The sequence below is a fragment of the Cottoperca gobio genome, chromosome 2 (genome assembly GCF_900634415.1).
Source record: "Cottoperca gobio chromosome 2, fCotGob3.1, whole genome shotgun sequence".
Classification (NCBI taxonomy): Eukaryota; Metazoa; Chordata; class Actinopteri; order Perciformes; family Bovichtidae; genus Cottoperca; species Cottoperca gobio.
In genome coordinates this window covers 11,728,670-11,743,739 of record NC_041356.1, presented here as the reverse complement: position 1 = coordinate 11,743,739, position 15,070 = coordinate 11,728,670, and the positions used below count along the sequence as shown (strand labels likewise).

At 45.5% G+C, this 15,070-nt stretch overlaps 1 protein-coding gene across 3 annotated transcripts in view; it reads right to left on the bottom strand.

Moving 5' to 3' along the window:
- zeb2b (zinc finger E-box binding homeobox 2b) overlaps positions 1 to 12,764 on the bottom strand; it is a 77,640-nt gene extending 64,876 nt beyond the window's left edge. For 2 of the 3 annotated variants that reach the window (XM_029446068.1, XM_029446095.1), the window contains exons 1-2: positions 12,530 to 12,764; positions 11,126 to 11,264 (exon numbers count right to left, since the gene is read on the bottom strand). In XM_029446068.1, the coding sequence (XP_029301928.1) occupies positions 11,126 to 11,198 (73 nt within the window). In that variant the 5' untranslated portion in view covers positions 11,199 to 11,264; positions 12,530 to 12,764. Of the gene's footprint in view, positions 1 to 11,125; positions 11,265 to 11,813; positions 12,135 to 12,529 lie in introns of those variants that run through there. The other variant, XM_029446076.1, reaches the window with a different exon arrangement.
- Positions 12,765 to 15,070: the final 2,306 nt, after the last annotated feature.

The following is a 15,070-nucleotide window of genomic DNA, read 5'->3' as shown; positions in this document are numbered from 1 at the left end:
GGGGGGGGGGGGGGGGGTGAAATGATGAACAGTTATGTCAAGTCGATTTCACACCGTTGGGAAAAGGTAACCTCTCCGTCGGGGAGGAGACGGCGGGGGAGGAGGAGATAAAGGATAAAGGTAAACACACAAAAAAGGGAAAGAGAGACGAGGTTAGTGGAGTAGAGGGTGCTGGAGGAGGAAGGTGGGGTCTGCGGGGTGTCGGAGGGGGCTTGTAATCGCAGCAGGGTGCACCCACCCTGTGCCGCTTCACCTCACCTCCCTCTGCTTACTGCCGCGCGCAAAACGCTAACTGTCAGTGAAAGTACTAATTGCAGATGTGCCAGTCTGCCATCATAATAAAATCAGAGGCAGGGCGGACATTAAGCATGGCTGGCTCATTTGTGAGACTGCTGAAAAGGTAGCATAAATGAATATTTCATTACCTTAATTACTAAGGAATACTCCTTTCCGCCAGTCGTGGAATAAGTGTTGCTGTAACTAATTATGAAAAGTAATAACATTAGGGATACTGTGATTGCCAGTTTATAAGGCGGCGTCTGCTTGCTGTTGAGGTATAAACCATGTTGGGAAACATACGGCGAGGAGCGGAAGGAAGGAAGCGAGGGCTCGGTCTCCATCGAATCCACACATCTGCAAAAAAAAAGTGGGGTTTGCAGGGATGAATGGAGCCCTGATTATTTACCCAGGGGTGCTTGTGCGCATTTGAAATTGCCAAGTGGAGGTTTTAACAGGTATGAAGGGGCTAAAAGGGTGCTGGATAAATGAGAGCTTTTTGGAAACAACATTTCCGATGACTACAAACACAGAATATGACGGGACACGTGTGCTACAGCCACCTGGGATAAGTCCAACATGACGGATCACCGTGCAGCCCTGAAGTATCTGCACTTCCAAAAAGGCCAGACTCCAGTAAAGCGCCACGAGCTGCACATTTGCAAAGCTTGATCATCCCTCAGAGTCTTTTATGCCAGACACATGGCTCGATACCTCTGTCCGTTATTCACCTCTGCAGCCCATGGGCACGTCCCATGCCTGGCTGTAATGTATGACCACTGATAAGGTCGTAAGGGGGGGGGGGGTGTGAGAAAAAAGGCAGAGTACAAGGTCTGCTTTGATGGACATGCTAATTCCAATACCCCTAAGTAGTAAGAATAACAAAGTGGTGGAGAATTTATCTCAGGAATGCCGGAGCAAGACGGCCAGGCGATAAGGAAGTAGCTTCCCTTGGGTGGGGGAGAAGTAATTAGAGTGGGCTGACTGCTTAGATGACTGACTGGCTGGCTGCTGGGATGGATGGATGGAAGTGGAGTTGGGGGAAATGGACTGGAGGGACGCAAAAATGGACAGAAAGGTCCAAGAATGAAGTTGACGGTAAACTTCTGGTTAATAAACTAGAACTTTATTGATGCTACAGAAGTTTTACAATCCAGAAATACAAAGAAAGGTCTGATGTTTGTCTTTAAACCAATCCTCAGAGAGGTTAATGAGGACACAACCAAAATCCTTAAGAACATGCTAAACATTTAAACCTCAAGCCCACGAGTCGTAAAGCTTTGACTTAAAGCAATGATCAGGCGCACGGCCAACTCTGAGCTCGACTCTCCATAAATGACCTAATCTTCGTCGTCGGTTTCTAGGTCAGGAAGTACCCATCCCCTCTGCAGCCAGGCTGTTGCTCCAGCAATCCAGCTTGAATAGGAGCCATAACCAAATTCAGTCATAACTTGGCTCGCATGTCTCATTTTAAGGCCAAATAAACGAGAGGCGTCAATAGCGAACTACAACCACAACCACACAAACCTCAGTTTTATCACCTCATCATGACTTAAAAACAGATAATGATAATCACACAGCATCTATCCCGAAGTTCTGCTTCAGTGGTTTGTCCAAACCAAAACCAAATCCTGGATTCTTGCCTTGTCACAAAACCATAACTCCAACCACAAAGTGCTCGGCCCTGTCAGACTCCAACCTCCAGTCATTTGCTGTGACGTATTAAACACACATCCCCTAAATCTTTGACCTCCTGCTTGACCACCTCGCCCCTGAATCCAGACCCAAACTCCAGCCTGAAATCCCATCCAGCTCCTCTCCGCTGCAGCCTCAGCCCCCGTTCGTCCTGCATGTCAGAAAGGCTGAGGACAGGCCTGTCGGTGTGATTATCCCCCCGCTACCTGAGGAGGTGTTTGTTTGACATTCGCGTTTGACAGCGACGGGACACGAGGCGTTCAGGAGAGGGGGCTCCCTCTCCAGTCAGAACCCATTAACACGTGGATTCACCTCTCAGAGTTTTTAACAGGGTCGACTTTGCTACACATGTCCAATGACTGCACCACAGATGACATTTAAAGGGGAAGATGTGCTCCCCCCCCCCCCCCTCAGTTCTCCTTGACTCACTCTTGCCAAAGGTTAAATGTATGTTTGAATAACAACGAGGCCAGAGTGTAATTTCTGACCGTTCCCTCTTTTCGCTGCAACCTCCGGTTAAGAAGGTGCTTGATCAACCCCGAGATGAAAGCGTGGAAGTGAGTGAAATTTGTGCAACCGCAAAATGACCTAATTTCGTCTTAATCTCGCTCGGCAATCGGCTGCAATTAAATTGAGATAACACATCTGAATTTACTTCCACGAGAGACGGGGGGAAACCGAAGCACAAACGAAAGCAGACAAGTCCTCGTTAAAAAAAAGAAAAAGGTAACAAGAGGGGCGCACTTAGGTAGCAGAGAAGCGGGACACCTTCTGAATAATGAAGTGCCGTAAGAGAGCGAGCCCTGATCAAATAGCATGTTCTATTATCCTGAATTAAAGGTGCGACGGTGGGCTGCAGAGTGGGCTGAGTCGTGTGTGGAAAAAAGATCTCCAGATGTCACCATGCCTCAATCTGGTGATCTGTTATTGATTGTTCCACGTGGCCATGACCTTGCCAGAAGAGCTCTTCCAACCGACAATCAAACATACATCAAAGAGTGTGTGTGTGTGTGTGTGTGTGTGTGTGTGTGTGTGTGTGTGTGTGTGTGTGTTTCCCTAAATGTGTGTGTGTGTGCACATGTGGCAACAAGCGGTGCTTGCAGATCAGCGACGCCGACATCAGAGCAGAAAACTGGAGGCTGCTTTCAAAACTTGTTTGCACAAAGGTGTCATGTCTGCAGCAGCTGCCGCAGAAAGGAAGGAATGGGGGAAATCATTTTAATGGGCAATTGAGGTGATTACTTTATTTTTTGTCTCCTTTCCCTCAGAAACGTCATGAAGCTGCGCCCTGCTTTACGGTTGACAGCAGTGATAAGTCTCACACACACACACGCACACACACACACGGAGCAGAAATACATTCACACACAAGCTGGAACCAGCTGTGCTGTTTGTTCTTGTGATTTAATCTATATCTGTTCCTTTGTTGCTCTATTAAGATACAATCCTGTTTGTTAAAAGCACTTGACAGAGAACATGAACAATAATACAGGATTTATACAGAGAACAGATTCCTGCAAAAAGCATAAATGTCTAAGGACGCTTCCTAAAGGTGAATCTGCAACTTGGATTAAAACTACACTTGATTTGTTGGAACAGTTGCCATGCAAACTCCTCGTACACCATTGTTCGGAGAGAAAGAAGAAGGTGTTTTTAAAGTTGTTTTTGCCCCCCTGCCATTTGATTATGAAATCTGAATGTTAGTTTACACCTGCTCAGCAACCTGTCGTCTGTCGCGCCCAGACTCCCTCGCAAATGGGAAAAAGTCGACGCGTGGAAAATGTCGAAAATCACAGCCGAGGCGCGGCGCAACAACTGAATGAGTGCAAACAGCAGGACGAGACGGAACGGATGGGCCAAATAAAGACTTTGCTTTTTCACTTGAGAAAGACTCAAATGAGGCATGATATTTCAAAATGCATTTTCCTCCTACGCAATGCATAAAACATGCCGGCTTAGGGTAAAGAGTGTACACACGTAAATGAAAAGTCCAAATGCATGCAATTATTTGCCGGACCACTGAAGTTTCAATTTCTGTGTTTGCTTTTTGTCAGAATCACAAGGAGTGAAAAGAGAAAACAAGGGGATGAGACTCAGGAAGAAAAGGAGAGAAAACAATCAAGAAGGCATGAAATAAAGTCAGGGAAGCAGGAGAAAGACGTCTGACTGCTCTGCTACTTTACTTAGACTAGTGCGTTGCAGAACAGGCGTGCACGAGTTGATACGACCTGTCAAATCGTGAGAAGAAGAAGGGATGGAGGGAGGTGGGACGGAGCCTGACAGGCAGAACGCCAGCCCCAGAAACACCTTTAAGTCTGTCACCTTTGCTCCATCACTCTCCATCTCTGCTGCTTTCACACGATGTCCAAGCGGACTTCTGACAATCGGCGTGTCACCGAGACAGCTCCCTGCCTCCAACATGCAGCAACAGACTACACTCTTCCTTCCTTGTTATTACAATTTGACTCACGACTTTAATATCTGCAGCAGGGAACTCGCTATGGTGTCGAGAAGCAGACACAACCCTGACCAAGTTCAGCAACAGTTCAGCTGCCATGCAGTAAAAACTGTGACTTAAGCACTGGCTACATACCATTTTTATGATGCATTAAAAAAATAAATGCAAAAGATTAAGGTCAAACGCATGCAGGGAATGCCACGTCGCTGCCTGTGTCACCACATTGTTTTGGACGACGCATCATTATTGCCGTTTAAACATAAAGGGAAGTCACAGGGGCAGAGTTGGCTCACGATTGGCTGATTCATGCCTCGGTGTTAGTCAGGCAACGGATCCCAGCCACCGCTCTCGCTTTCATCGTTCTTGGCAGTGGCTGTGTGTGTGTGTGTGTGTGTGTGTGAGTGTGCATCACCCCAAATACACTGTAACTTCTGCAGCTTTGCTTTTCCAAACCAATATGTCCCGTCACAAAAACAACAGGAATTTTGAGTTACCAAAACAACACCAAGCACAAGAAGCTTAAAGGGAAGAGAAGGAGGCATGGCCACAGAGGGGATGTACAAGCAGCAAAGAGTTGTCATACAAAGAGTTAACCCCCCTCCCTAAACACCACCACCTCCACCCGATTTCTCCAAAGCACGGGTTAATATCATGGCTGCCTGGTAAGGCATTATCCAGAACCTCTCGGAACAAAAGGCCCCTTTTGCAAACAGACTCCTACTTTCCCCCAGTGTCCAAAGGTGTTTGCTGAAGTAAATCTGCCTAAATCCTGCGCAGCTTGGCCCGGAGGAGGAGGGAGGGAAGGTGTACCGATAATCCTTCTTCTTAACCAAAAAGAAAAAAAAGTTCTGGGCGAGGAAAAGAAAGAGAAGGGGAATAAAGAAAACTGGAATCCATATCACATGATGCCATTTAAAGAGCCGAGGTACCCCCCCCCCCCCCCGCTTCCATCTCCCCATCTTTGCTTAAGATTTGCATACATCCAGCCTGGGAAGTGCACGATAAAGATGTCTTGCTAATCATTTTGATATAGCAAACAAAAGGTATTGTGTGTGTTTACATAAGGACGTTGTGTTTTTTTTTTAATGATGGCGTCGTGGTAAAGAATTCACGTCCAACACGAAAGCACCTGCTCTTCCCACAAACACAACTCAAAGAGCACGACAACAATGTCCTGGCAAATTCAATTTTCTGACATTAAAAGCTACAAAGAAGTTTTGGAAGCACCTTGCTGCCAAACACACAGCGTGGAGACACCTGCTCTCAGCGCCTTCTTTAAGCACAATCCAATCGGTCGCAGCCAGAATTGTTTTCTTCTTCTTCTTCTTAAGTGTGAGTGGCCACGAATAGTGTGGGCATGCCATCTCGTAACACTATCTGTCTGTCAGGAGGGGCCGGGGTCCCTGCTAGAGTAGGGAGGCTATAAAAGGCTTGTAACCAGGGGACGAGCAACAAACAACCACAAACACCCTAGTTATTTCTCTCCAACACCCACCCACCCTTTTCTGCCTCTCTCCCTATTTTTTCCCTTCCTCTTCTTTTTTTTCCTCCTCTCCTCTTTTGCTCTCCTTTTTTTTTTCGCCCCCCTTTTTTTTCGCCCCCCTTTTCATCTCAGGCCCTTTTCTGATGCTGAATGCAAATGTGTAGCCCTGCTGCTGGCGGCGAAAGGGGCTGAATTGTGATTAAGAGGGAGAAGAAGAAGAAGAGGAGCTCCTTTCTTTGTTCTCCCCCCGGGGGATGTTTACCAGGAGAGACACGGCGGATCAGATATGAAAGGCATTCAGGTCAGCATTGATGTGAGCGAAAGTGAAATCGTACCTAAGGCATTCCAAAGACCCGCGGTGTCAGGGGTCCGGGCTCGCGGTGCCTCTGCAAGTGTGTGTTCTCTGGCCGCCAGGCGAAAAATATCTTCACACAAGCAGGGCGGTCGAGGAAGGAAGAACGAAAAAAAAACAAAAACGGAATAATAAAAAAAAAAGGGGAGAAAATGTGTCAAAAATGTTTTTTGGCTATTTTCTGGGAAGAGGAGGAGGGATGAAAGTTTTCTGTCCAGTGTCCAGGATGGAGTTGAGATGATCATTAGTTTTCTTTTTTTTTTTTTCTGTGTGTGTGTGTGTGTGTGTGTGTGTGTGTGTGTGTGTGTGTGTGTGTGTCGGGGGGGTGTACAGCCACAAGCCATGCTATTTGCTTTTATCTGCCTTATCAAAGCGTAAAAGAAAAAGAACTGTGCATGTGTGTTGCTGTTGTGTGTGTGGAGCTGCTGTTGCTGAGCTACATTCCTGATTTAATTCCTTGTGGAAAGCACATATTAGAGGATTTGTTGAATAACATATCAGCTTGAAAGCCGAAGATATCACACTGCGACGACTGTATCTCTGTCTCTCTGTGACACACACAATAAAATAAAATAAAATCACGTGAATTATAATAACTGTAAATACTGCGGGGCCTTTGACAAACTGATCCCGGGAAAAAAAAAGCCTTTCCTTTCAGAAATGACTGTTACCCGAAGGGAACATCCTTTCGCTCCTATATACCAACGCTATGCTTGAGATCACAATGATCTCGTAAGGGAAGTCCATTCATTTTTATGTGCTTGGCTATATACACTTGACTCACACACTTTGAGCAGATGGATATATTTAGCTCGTGACGACTGCAGCCGAGGGAGAGGAAGAAAAAAAAAAATCAAGTGATGCAAAAAAGCTACCGTACGCTCGGTAAAATAATAAAGCCTCACGCAGCACGCCAAAGTGCAAAGTGTAGTTGTGACAGGACAAATATGCCTCCTTATTAGCCCGCATTGAGGGAAATCTGCTCTCCGTTTTACATAGGGTAATTGGAATGTGTCTATTTTGATTCAACCACAAGGCCGACGTTACAAAAATACTCCAGTCAGATTCATCCCCGGCTATCTGCGGGTCTGTGCACCACGACGCTGAGAGGCCCCCCCCCCTGCTGCAGCCTGACTCCTGCCGGCCCCTGTAATATCTCACAGTAATTATTTCACTTGCTTAAACAAAATAATCCCTTCTTTCCCTCAACATGAATGCACAGCAGAACACTTTTCTCAGCTTCTTGCTGCAGAAAAAAAGCCATCAGGAGTGCAAGGTGTCTGCTTTGGCGGCTGCACACAATTGCCAACCCGTATGGGAATGGCAGCAGTGAATGGCGCGGTGGACAACCCCCCGCCACTATTGACGGTATAAACATGTAAATGAAACACATTACCACTGACAATCAATTGTCCGCGAGCGCCCTGCGAAACCTGCCCTCCTCCTCCCCTCTTTTTTTTTTCTTCTTCTTAACCCCCCCCTTTACTCAGTGACGATTGAAAAAAAAAAAAGCTGCCCCTACCTTGAGGAAGAAGGGGGGAGGGAGGGAGGTTGGTAGATGGGACAAGGCAGGAAAGAGGGGGGGGGGGGGGGGAAGAAGGCGAAAAAGAAGAGGAAGAAAGGGAGCACCTTGTCTTACCCCCCCCCCCCCCCTCCCTCCCTATTCTCTACTGTGTTAGCTACGAATACAACTTTAAAAAGACAGAGGAATAATAGAGATGGACAAATTGTTTAGACTGGCAGAAATCTGGCATTGTCTAAGGCTGAAAGCAAGGCTACCCCCCCCCCCCTCCCACACACACACACACACACACACACACACACACACACACACACACACACACACACACACACACACACACCCTTTCCCCTATTTTTCTCCACTTTCAGCGTGAATCTGTGATAGCCTTAATAAGCACATTCAGACTATAATATCAAACTCCAGCAGCCAGAGAGGGGGGGGGGGGGGGGGGGGGGGGGGGAGGGGTTGGGTTGGCCTCGTCTTTCTGCTTCTTCTTCTGCTGCTTCAGATTATGTAATCAGTGCATTTCCGAGGGTATGTCCCGACAACGAAATGTCGTCTGGGGTACGGAGGGATAGAAATGTTTCAGAGTGAGTGACGCAGGATCCAGCAGAAGCACAAAGAATGCAACATCTGTATTTCCTCCACAGTTTGATGCGAAGCGTCTGCGTCGCAGCCAAATCCAAAACAACACGATTACAAAGCTCTTACTCAAAAGGTTCTGTTTTTGATGCTCGCGCTGGTTGAGTAATAAGAAAATAAGGACAGGTGTGCGAGTGCTTTTCTGTTGGGCGCTCACAGCTGGATGTGACAAGCAACACCTGGCGAGGGCCAAACTCTCAAACACTTCACGCTGCTGAGATCAAGTTTCACACCAGGAGAGGAGAGGAGTGTTCATCGCCGCGTCACAGCGGGGGGAGCAGGAGGAGAAAAAAATGTAATTTCTCAGGTTTTGTTGCTTTTTTAAATATAGCTGGCATTTCAGAGTCCATCAGCTGCGAGACAGAGGATTCACAGCGTGCAGGAGGTTTGGATGAGGGGGGGGGTAAGTCATGAACTGTGGTTAAATACCACATGACAGGCTGGGCAGTGAGTGAGTAAAGCTACTGTAGCACCTCCAACCCTGAAGGCCAACAGTCATCTGGATGAGAATGTCATTGGTTCGACAACTTAGTGAGCAAATGCCTCATTAATACTAATTGGCACAAATGCTGAAATGCTTCCATTTTGAAAAAGCAGAAAAATAATTCTGTCTGTGAGGATGCAATAACTGAAAATATATATATATATATTTATATATACGTCATAAATAAAACATAAAAACTAAAACCGCATGTTAAACATTTAGCCATTTTTAAAACAAAAATATTTACAGGTGGCACGCAAATTATAATTTCCATGGAAACATGCTCGCTCACACAGCAGCACATGCAAAAGCCGTTTTAGAGAAATTAGCTGTAATTGTAGAGATTTGATATTTGTGTATATTCATGTGATTTGTTAGTTAAGGGAAGGAAGAGCGAGCATCCGCCCTCCATCTGCTAAAAAATGTAGAAAACTGTGTGTGTGTGTGTGTGTGTGTGTGCATTTTTTGGTGCATTCGAGGCGTTTTGTTAGTTACTGCTGGAGGAATCAAAGTCCTGCCGGCCGTCACACACACACACACACACACACACACACACACACACCCTGCCATCCCTCCACAGAGCCAGGCAGGAAGAGGACAGAGAGACAGGCAGAGAGACAGAGAGGAGAGTGGCCAAGCCTCAATAAGCCTCTGCATTCCCAGGGGGGAGGATTGGGGGTGAGGAGGGGAGGGAAAGGGGGGGGGGGGGTCATCAGACAGAGCTAGTTGTTATGGAAGAAAAACGAAATCATATTTTAAAACTAGAATTATATTAAATATGTCTTTAAATGTACATTCTCCTGCATGAAAGGGAGATAGAAACACACACTCTGCCAGCGCTGGCCTTCTCGTGTCAGCTTTAAGGGTGTGGAAATTATATTTGCTTTGCTAATATTATTTTATCAATGCATTTGGTACAAAAGCCAACACTGTTTTTCTCCCTCTCACTCCCCCTTTACAAAACAGGTGGCCACAGCTAAACAGGCTGTCAAGCTCCAAATGTGTGTTATTATTCTATTTTGTCTTTTTAAGTATGAATACTGCAAATGCACATATATATATATATTGGAAATCTCCAGCTCCACTGTTTTGCTCTTGTGCTATTTAGTGTGGAACAAAATGCTTGTCTGCTATTGATTGTTTGAAATCAATAAATGAAATCTGATCTAGATAAATAACCTGTGGGGACAGAGATTAAAAAACTGTTGTGAAGAAAGCAAATAAAAGCCTCGTCTGAGCAGCTGAATCACAGCCTCGATGTTTCTCACACACACACACACACACACACACACACACACACACACACACACACACACACACACACACTGCTTCACTGTGTTTGGAGCCTATATGGAATAATCAGGAATAACGGGGCCAGGAAATGTCACTGCAGATTTGCCTCTTGTGGGAAAGTGTTCAGTCAAATGGAGAAAGAAAAGCTACAAATGTCCCCGTCCAGCGCTCCAGTCCAGACCCAATTAATGTCCAGCATTTATCGGACATGTCACACAATTTATATGATGCTTCCTCTACAATAAACTTAGTGACAAATGTGAACAAAAACGCACAGGTTTAAAAACTAAAGCAGCAGCCGCATGCCATCTCCTGTGAATTATTTCAACACTCTGCTTGTCCCGGAACACAGCGACAGTGTGGGGGTAAATCACTTTCAAATGTGTCTTGTGAAATTAAGGTAAAGGCCCACAGAAAGAGAAACACATCACGGCTAACGCACGCCAGCCGGCGGATTAAAGCAAATCAAAACTCCAGTCACAAGATTGGACTTTCACACCGAGCAGCATGAGTGTGCTCCAGCCAACGATGGTCGGAGGGACCGTTACTCAGTCCCCAATGGCGGATTTTGTCCCGGCGACAAACCAGCCGGCACCGCTACGCTCCAACTTTCAAACATCCACAAGTTTCTAACTAACCTCGCAACCGTCACAAAATAAACCCCTGAAAACACACATTTTAAAACCACATTTTTTTTAGAATTCCAAAGGCTTGAAGGGGGCTGCAACACGGAGGCATTTACGCACAGTTTCTCCCCCGGATAACGGTCCCTTTATCCCTGCGTAAAAGGGGAATGCAGAAATGCGCACCAGCGGCGGACCCTCACACACCCCCGAACCGCAGTGGAAACCTTCAAACCAGGCGTACATCCAAAGATATCCCCCCGACTGCTTGGTTTGTCTCCCCCGTGTTTTTCTTACCGTTTTTCCGTCTCGGGTTGGCTTGTTTTCGCCTCTTACACCTGGGGCCATCCGCCATGATCTCTTGCTTCATTGATAAGTGTGTGTGGGATCAGATGGCAGCTCGCATGGACTCGATTCCTTGATTTCAGCTTGATATCTGACGGGAAACAGACACACACAGCAACACCAACAACGTGGGTATTAGCGAGGAGATCCACTTGCGCCGGACGCGCGACAAGAAACGGCAAATGTAACTTGGATGGAGGGACAGAGTGTTTAAAAAAAAAAAAAAAAAAAAGAGAGGAAAAAAGAGCCGTGGGTGAAAGTATAAGCAGGAGCGGCGAGGGCATCCGTGTCCATCTAATTCTGATTTTCAGCTGATCGGCTCCCAGCTTAGTGGCATTAACAGCGAAGCAAACAGCAGGAGGAGGAAGGGAATTGTAATTTCTCTTATTAGGAAAACCACAATTCATATCACCAATGAGGTCTGAAGCGAAAACATCCATTGTTATATCGTTCAGAAAAGTTTCACTATCCGCTTTGTATTTTTCTGCACTTTAAAGCAAATTAAATATTTTACTTATTTCTATTAAAACTGCCAGGATTTGTTCAAGTTTGGCGCTTTCCGTCCGGCTTGGACACAGAAGGCGAAATAGGTTAACAAATCATATTTCTGTCATATTTTAGGGTCAAATCCAGAACTTACACGTTACAGACGGCACGAGCGAGACTGAGCTCCAGCCTGGCACCAGGCTTCACTGTGTGGTCTGATTGAAAGTCATACAACTTCAATAAACACTTGGTTTCGCCTGAGAAAATTGCACCTCTAGCTTTAATAAACTGAATCCAACCCCTCTTGTCAACAGTTAATAAATAACAGATGGGGAATAGTTGTTAAAATGTGCCAAATGACTCCGGACAATAAGAAAATTCTTTAAGGCACAAATGGCGCATAAACAAAAGCGATAAGAGTCAGATCGCCTGTGTGGGATGTTCGCTTCAGCAGCTCATTTATCAGCGCAAATACCGTTATTATGATAAGGGAATATTGACAAGAGCTTTGTTTGTTGTTGGTACTTGGACGCTTAGCTGAATTATACAAACAGACACAAATATAATCTAAGATGATGAGACTAAGAGAGAAAACGGGATGCATATCGCCTTTTTTTCTCCCAAGGATAGCGGTGTGGTGCAGCGCCAAATGCCCCACAAAAAGCTCCAATTCCCGTCTCTCAGAAAGCTACAGGACGCCGCGACATCACGGAGGTAAAAAAGGAAAAACAACTCAAAACAAACGCACCTATTTCCACCTGTGCAGGTAAGGCAAAGTTGAGCTCCAACTCCGACGCGGGCGCACGGAAGTTTAATGTCCAACAATTCTCCGAAAAAAATGCTTAAAATAAAAAGTGAGGAGGCACATACCTGCTTTTAGGGGGTGCAAAGAGGTGTCTCGTGGATAGGAGTTGCGAGGAGGGATGATACTGGAGCGCGTCGGTGAGCGGATCCTTTTCCACCGGTGATAATAAAGCCTTAGAAATAAAGCCTTAGAAATAGTTGGGAGGAGGGAGGGACCGCTATTCCTGCTAGGGCAGGTTTACAACTGATGTCTTACACCCACTCCAGGAAACAAACCTGGGTAGGGACTGACGTGTTACGCCTCTTCTAATGACATTTTTTTTCTTTCCACCTCCTTTTCTTTGCCGTGTAACACAGAGGAGAAGCCCCCTGAAACGCACGCCACCTATCTTCACGGGAGGGGATAATTGAGGAGAGCCAAACGTGAGCATCTTCTGGGTTGAACGTGAAGTTTTTTCCTCTCTCTCTCTCTCTCTCTCTCTTTTCTCCCCCCTCTTCCTCCTCTTTTCTTTGCCTCACTCTCCTCTCTCTTTCTCCATCTCTTCTCTTTTTGAGTGAAACCAACTATGTCGGGCTTCGACGCGGAGACAAGAACAGGCGACAGTGTTTTTCCCCTTTCTTCCAGTGAATGTGTGTGTGTTAGTGTAGAAGGGGGGAGAAACTTGGAGCGCGTCCACACCGGCCGCAATCATGTAAGGATTTTTTTTTATTTCTATTTCCACTCCGTTTAATTTGCAGAAATAGCAGAGTTGATACGGGCAGGATGCAGGAGTTGGGGGTGGGAGGCAATTCCACATATTCTTCATTATTGTAATTGGCTGCGACTGCAAAATGTTTGGGGATTGTCGGCTTTTATCTACGCTGCAAAACATCCGTGTGGACATTGAGTGTGAAACATTGTTTTATGCTTAGAAATGTGCAAGTGTGGGGATAGCTCCACAAGCAGACGTCTTCTTGTGTTCAGCGTCATTTACTTAAAGTCAGGGCTTCAATCTGCTTTCATATGATTCCACATGTTTTTAGAAAATGATTGGAGGAACGCTTTTGGAAGCAGAGTTACTCTGAGAGTCTTTGGCAGAATGTGTGTCTTGTTTTGTTTTTTTTAGGGGGGAATTAAGATTTAAAAATCACTTTCGGTCGACTTTTATTTTTTTTTGCAGCGTAACAGTGAATAATTGTTGTTTTTACCTGTGATGTACCTGCAGCAGGTGCGTCACCGCCTGTGCAGGTGGAATAGCAATGCACATGCAGTTATAAGAAATAATTAGCATTCTTGCTTCTGCTCATTTGCACAAGTCATTTTCAAATTGCACCCCCCTAACGAAAATGTAACTCCAAAATAAATGTGTGATATTATGGAGCTATGAGTATAACCCAGCAGCGACAGAGACGACTGCAGCCTCTGCAGGAATAGCCTGATGATACTAAAGGAGCTGGAAAAAATAGCATAAATTAGAATAAAGTGACGGTAAAGTTCCTACAGAGAGCCGCAGACACACTGCCAGTCCCTGCAGGAATATTACAGCACTATCATAGGGGCATTTCAGGATTATTACAGTCATTCTTCGTTCTGGACGCCACTTAACAGGATGGATCTGGCATTTATTAAAGAAGTCAACCATCTCAGCCATGTCTGACTTGCCACCGAGAGAGAGGGAGAGAGAGGGAGAGAGAGAGGGAAGCTCCACCTTTGCAGCGCGGTGATTGGTTATGTAAATAAAGCATTATTTTGTGTCCTGTCCTCCTGCAGTTTGCCACTGTATGGCTAATTAAATCATCAATCAAGGGGCTGAACTGGTTGATGCCTCCCCTTATAAACCCCCCTCCACCCCCCTATCCCTAAAAAAAAAAACCCAATCAGATGCAGCAAAAAGAAATCACACAGAGTCGAAGCTTCTGGTAGGAACTCTGTATAAAAGTGTTTTTATTTGACTGTTTCTGTGGAATATCATTTCTTTTATTATTATTATTATTATTATTACTATTATTATTATTACATAAATAATAGTAGCAATAACACTGTGTATTATTGTATTATTATAATCACTATCGTTATTATTTGTATTAGTAATATTAAGATTATATAAATATCTTCAACTTTAGTTTTTCTCCAACTTGTCTGCATGGAGCGGAGGACTCGAGCCGCAAACTGGCTTTTTATTTTGGTAAATTTACTTTATTCAATTTGAATAATTTCCATCGGGAAATGTAGTTATTTTTCCTCCTCTTCCTCTTCCTCTTATCGAACAACAAAGAGGATGAGGAGGAGGAGGAGGGCAGAAGCGGGTGAAGCTGCTCTGCCTCCCGTTTTACTCGGGTCGAAAGTGGATCCAGTCCTGGGTGAATTATTGTCATGCGTAATTTACTGCCACGGTGCTTGCATGTAAACGAAGCAGTCCAGCACCCGCTCACACACACACACACACACACACACACACACACACACACACACACACACACACACACACACACACACACACACACACACACACTTGAGCCGGAGCTCCAGCTCTGTGTCCCATTCATCCAAGCGAGTCTGGAGTGGCACCTCTCTTTTTTTTTTACGCACGCGGGCTCTTCTACGTGGGGCCGCATATTCACCGTGAA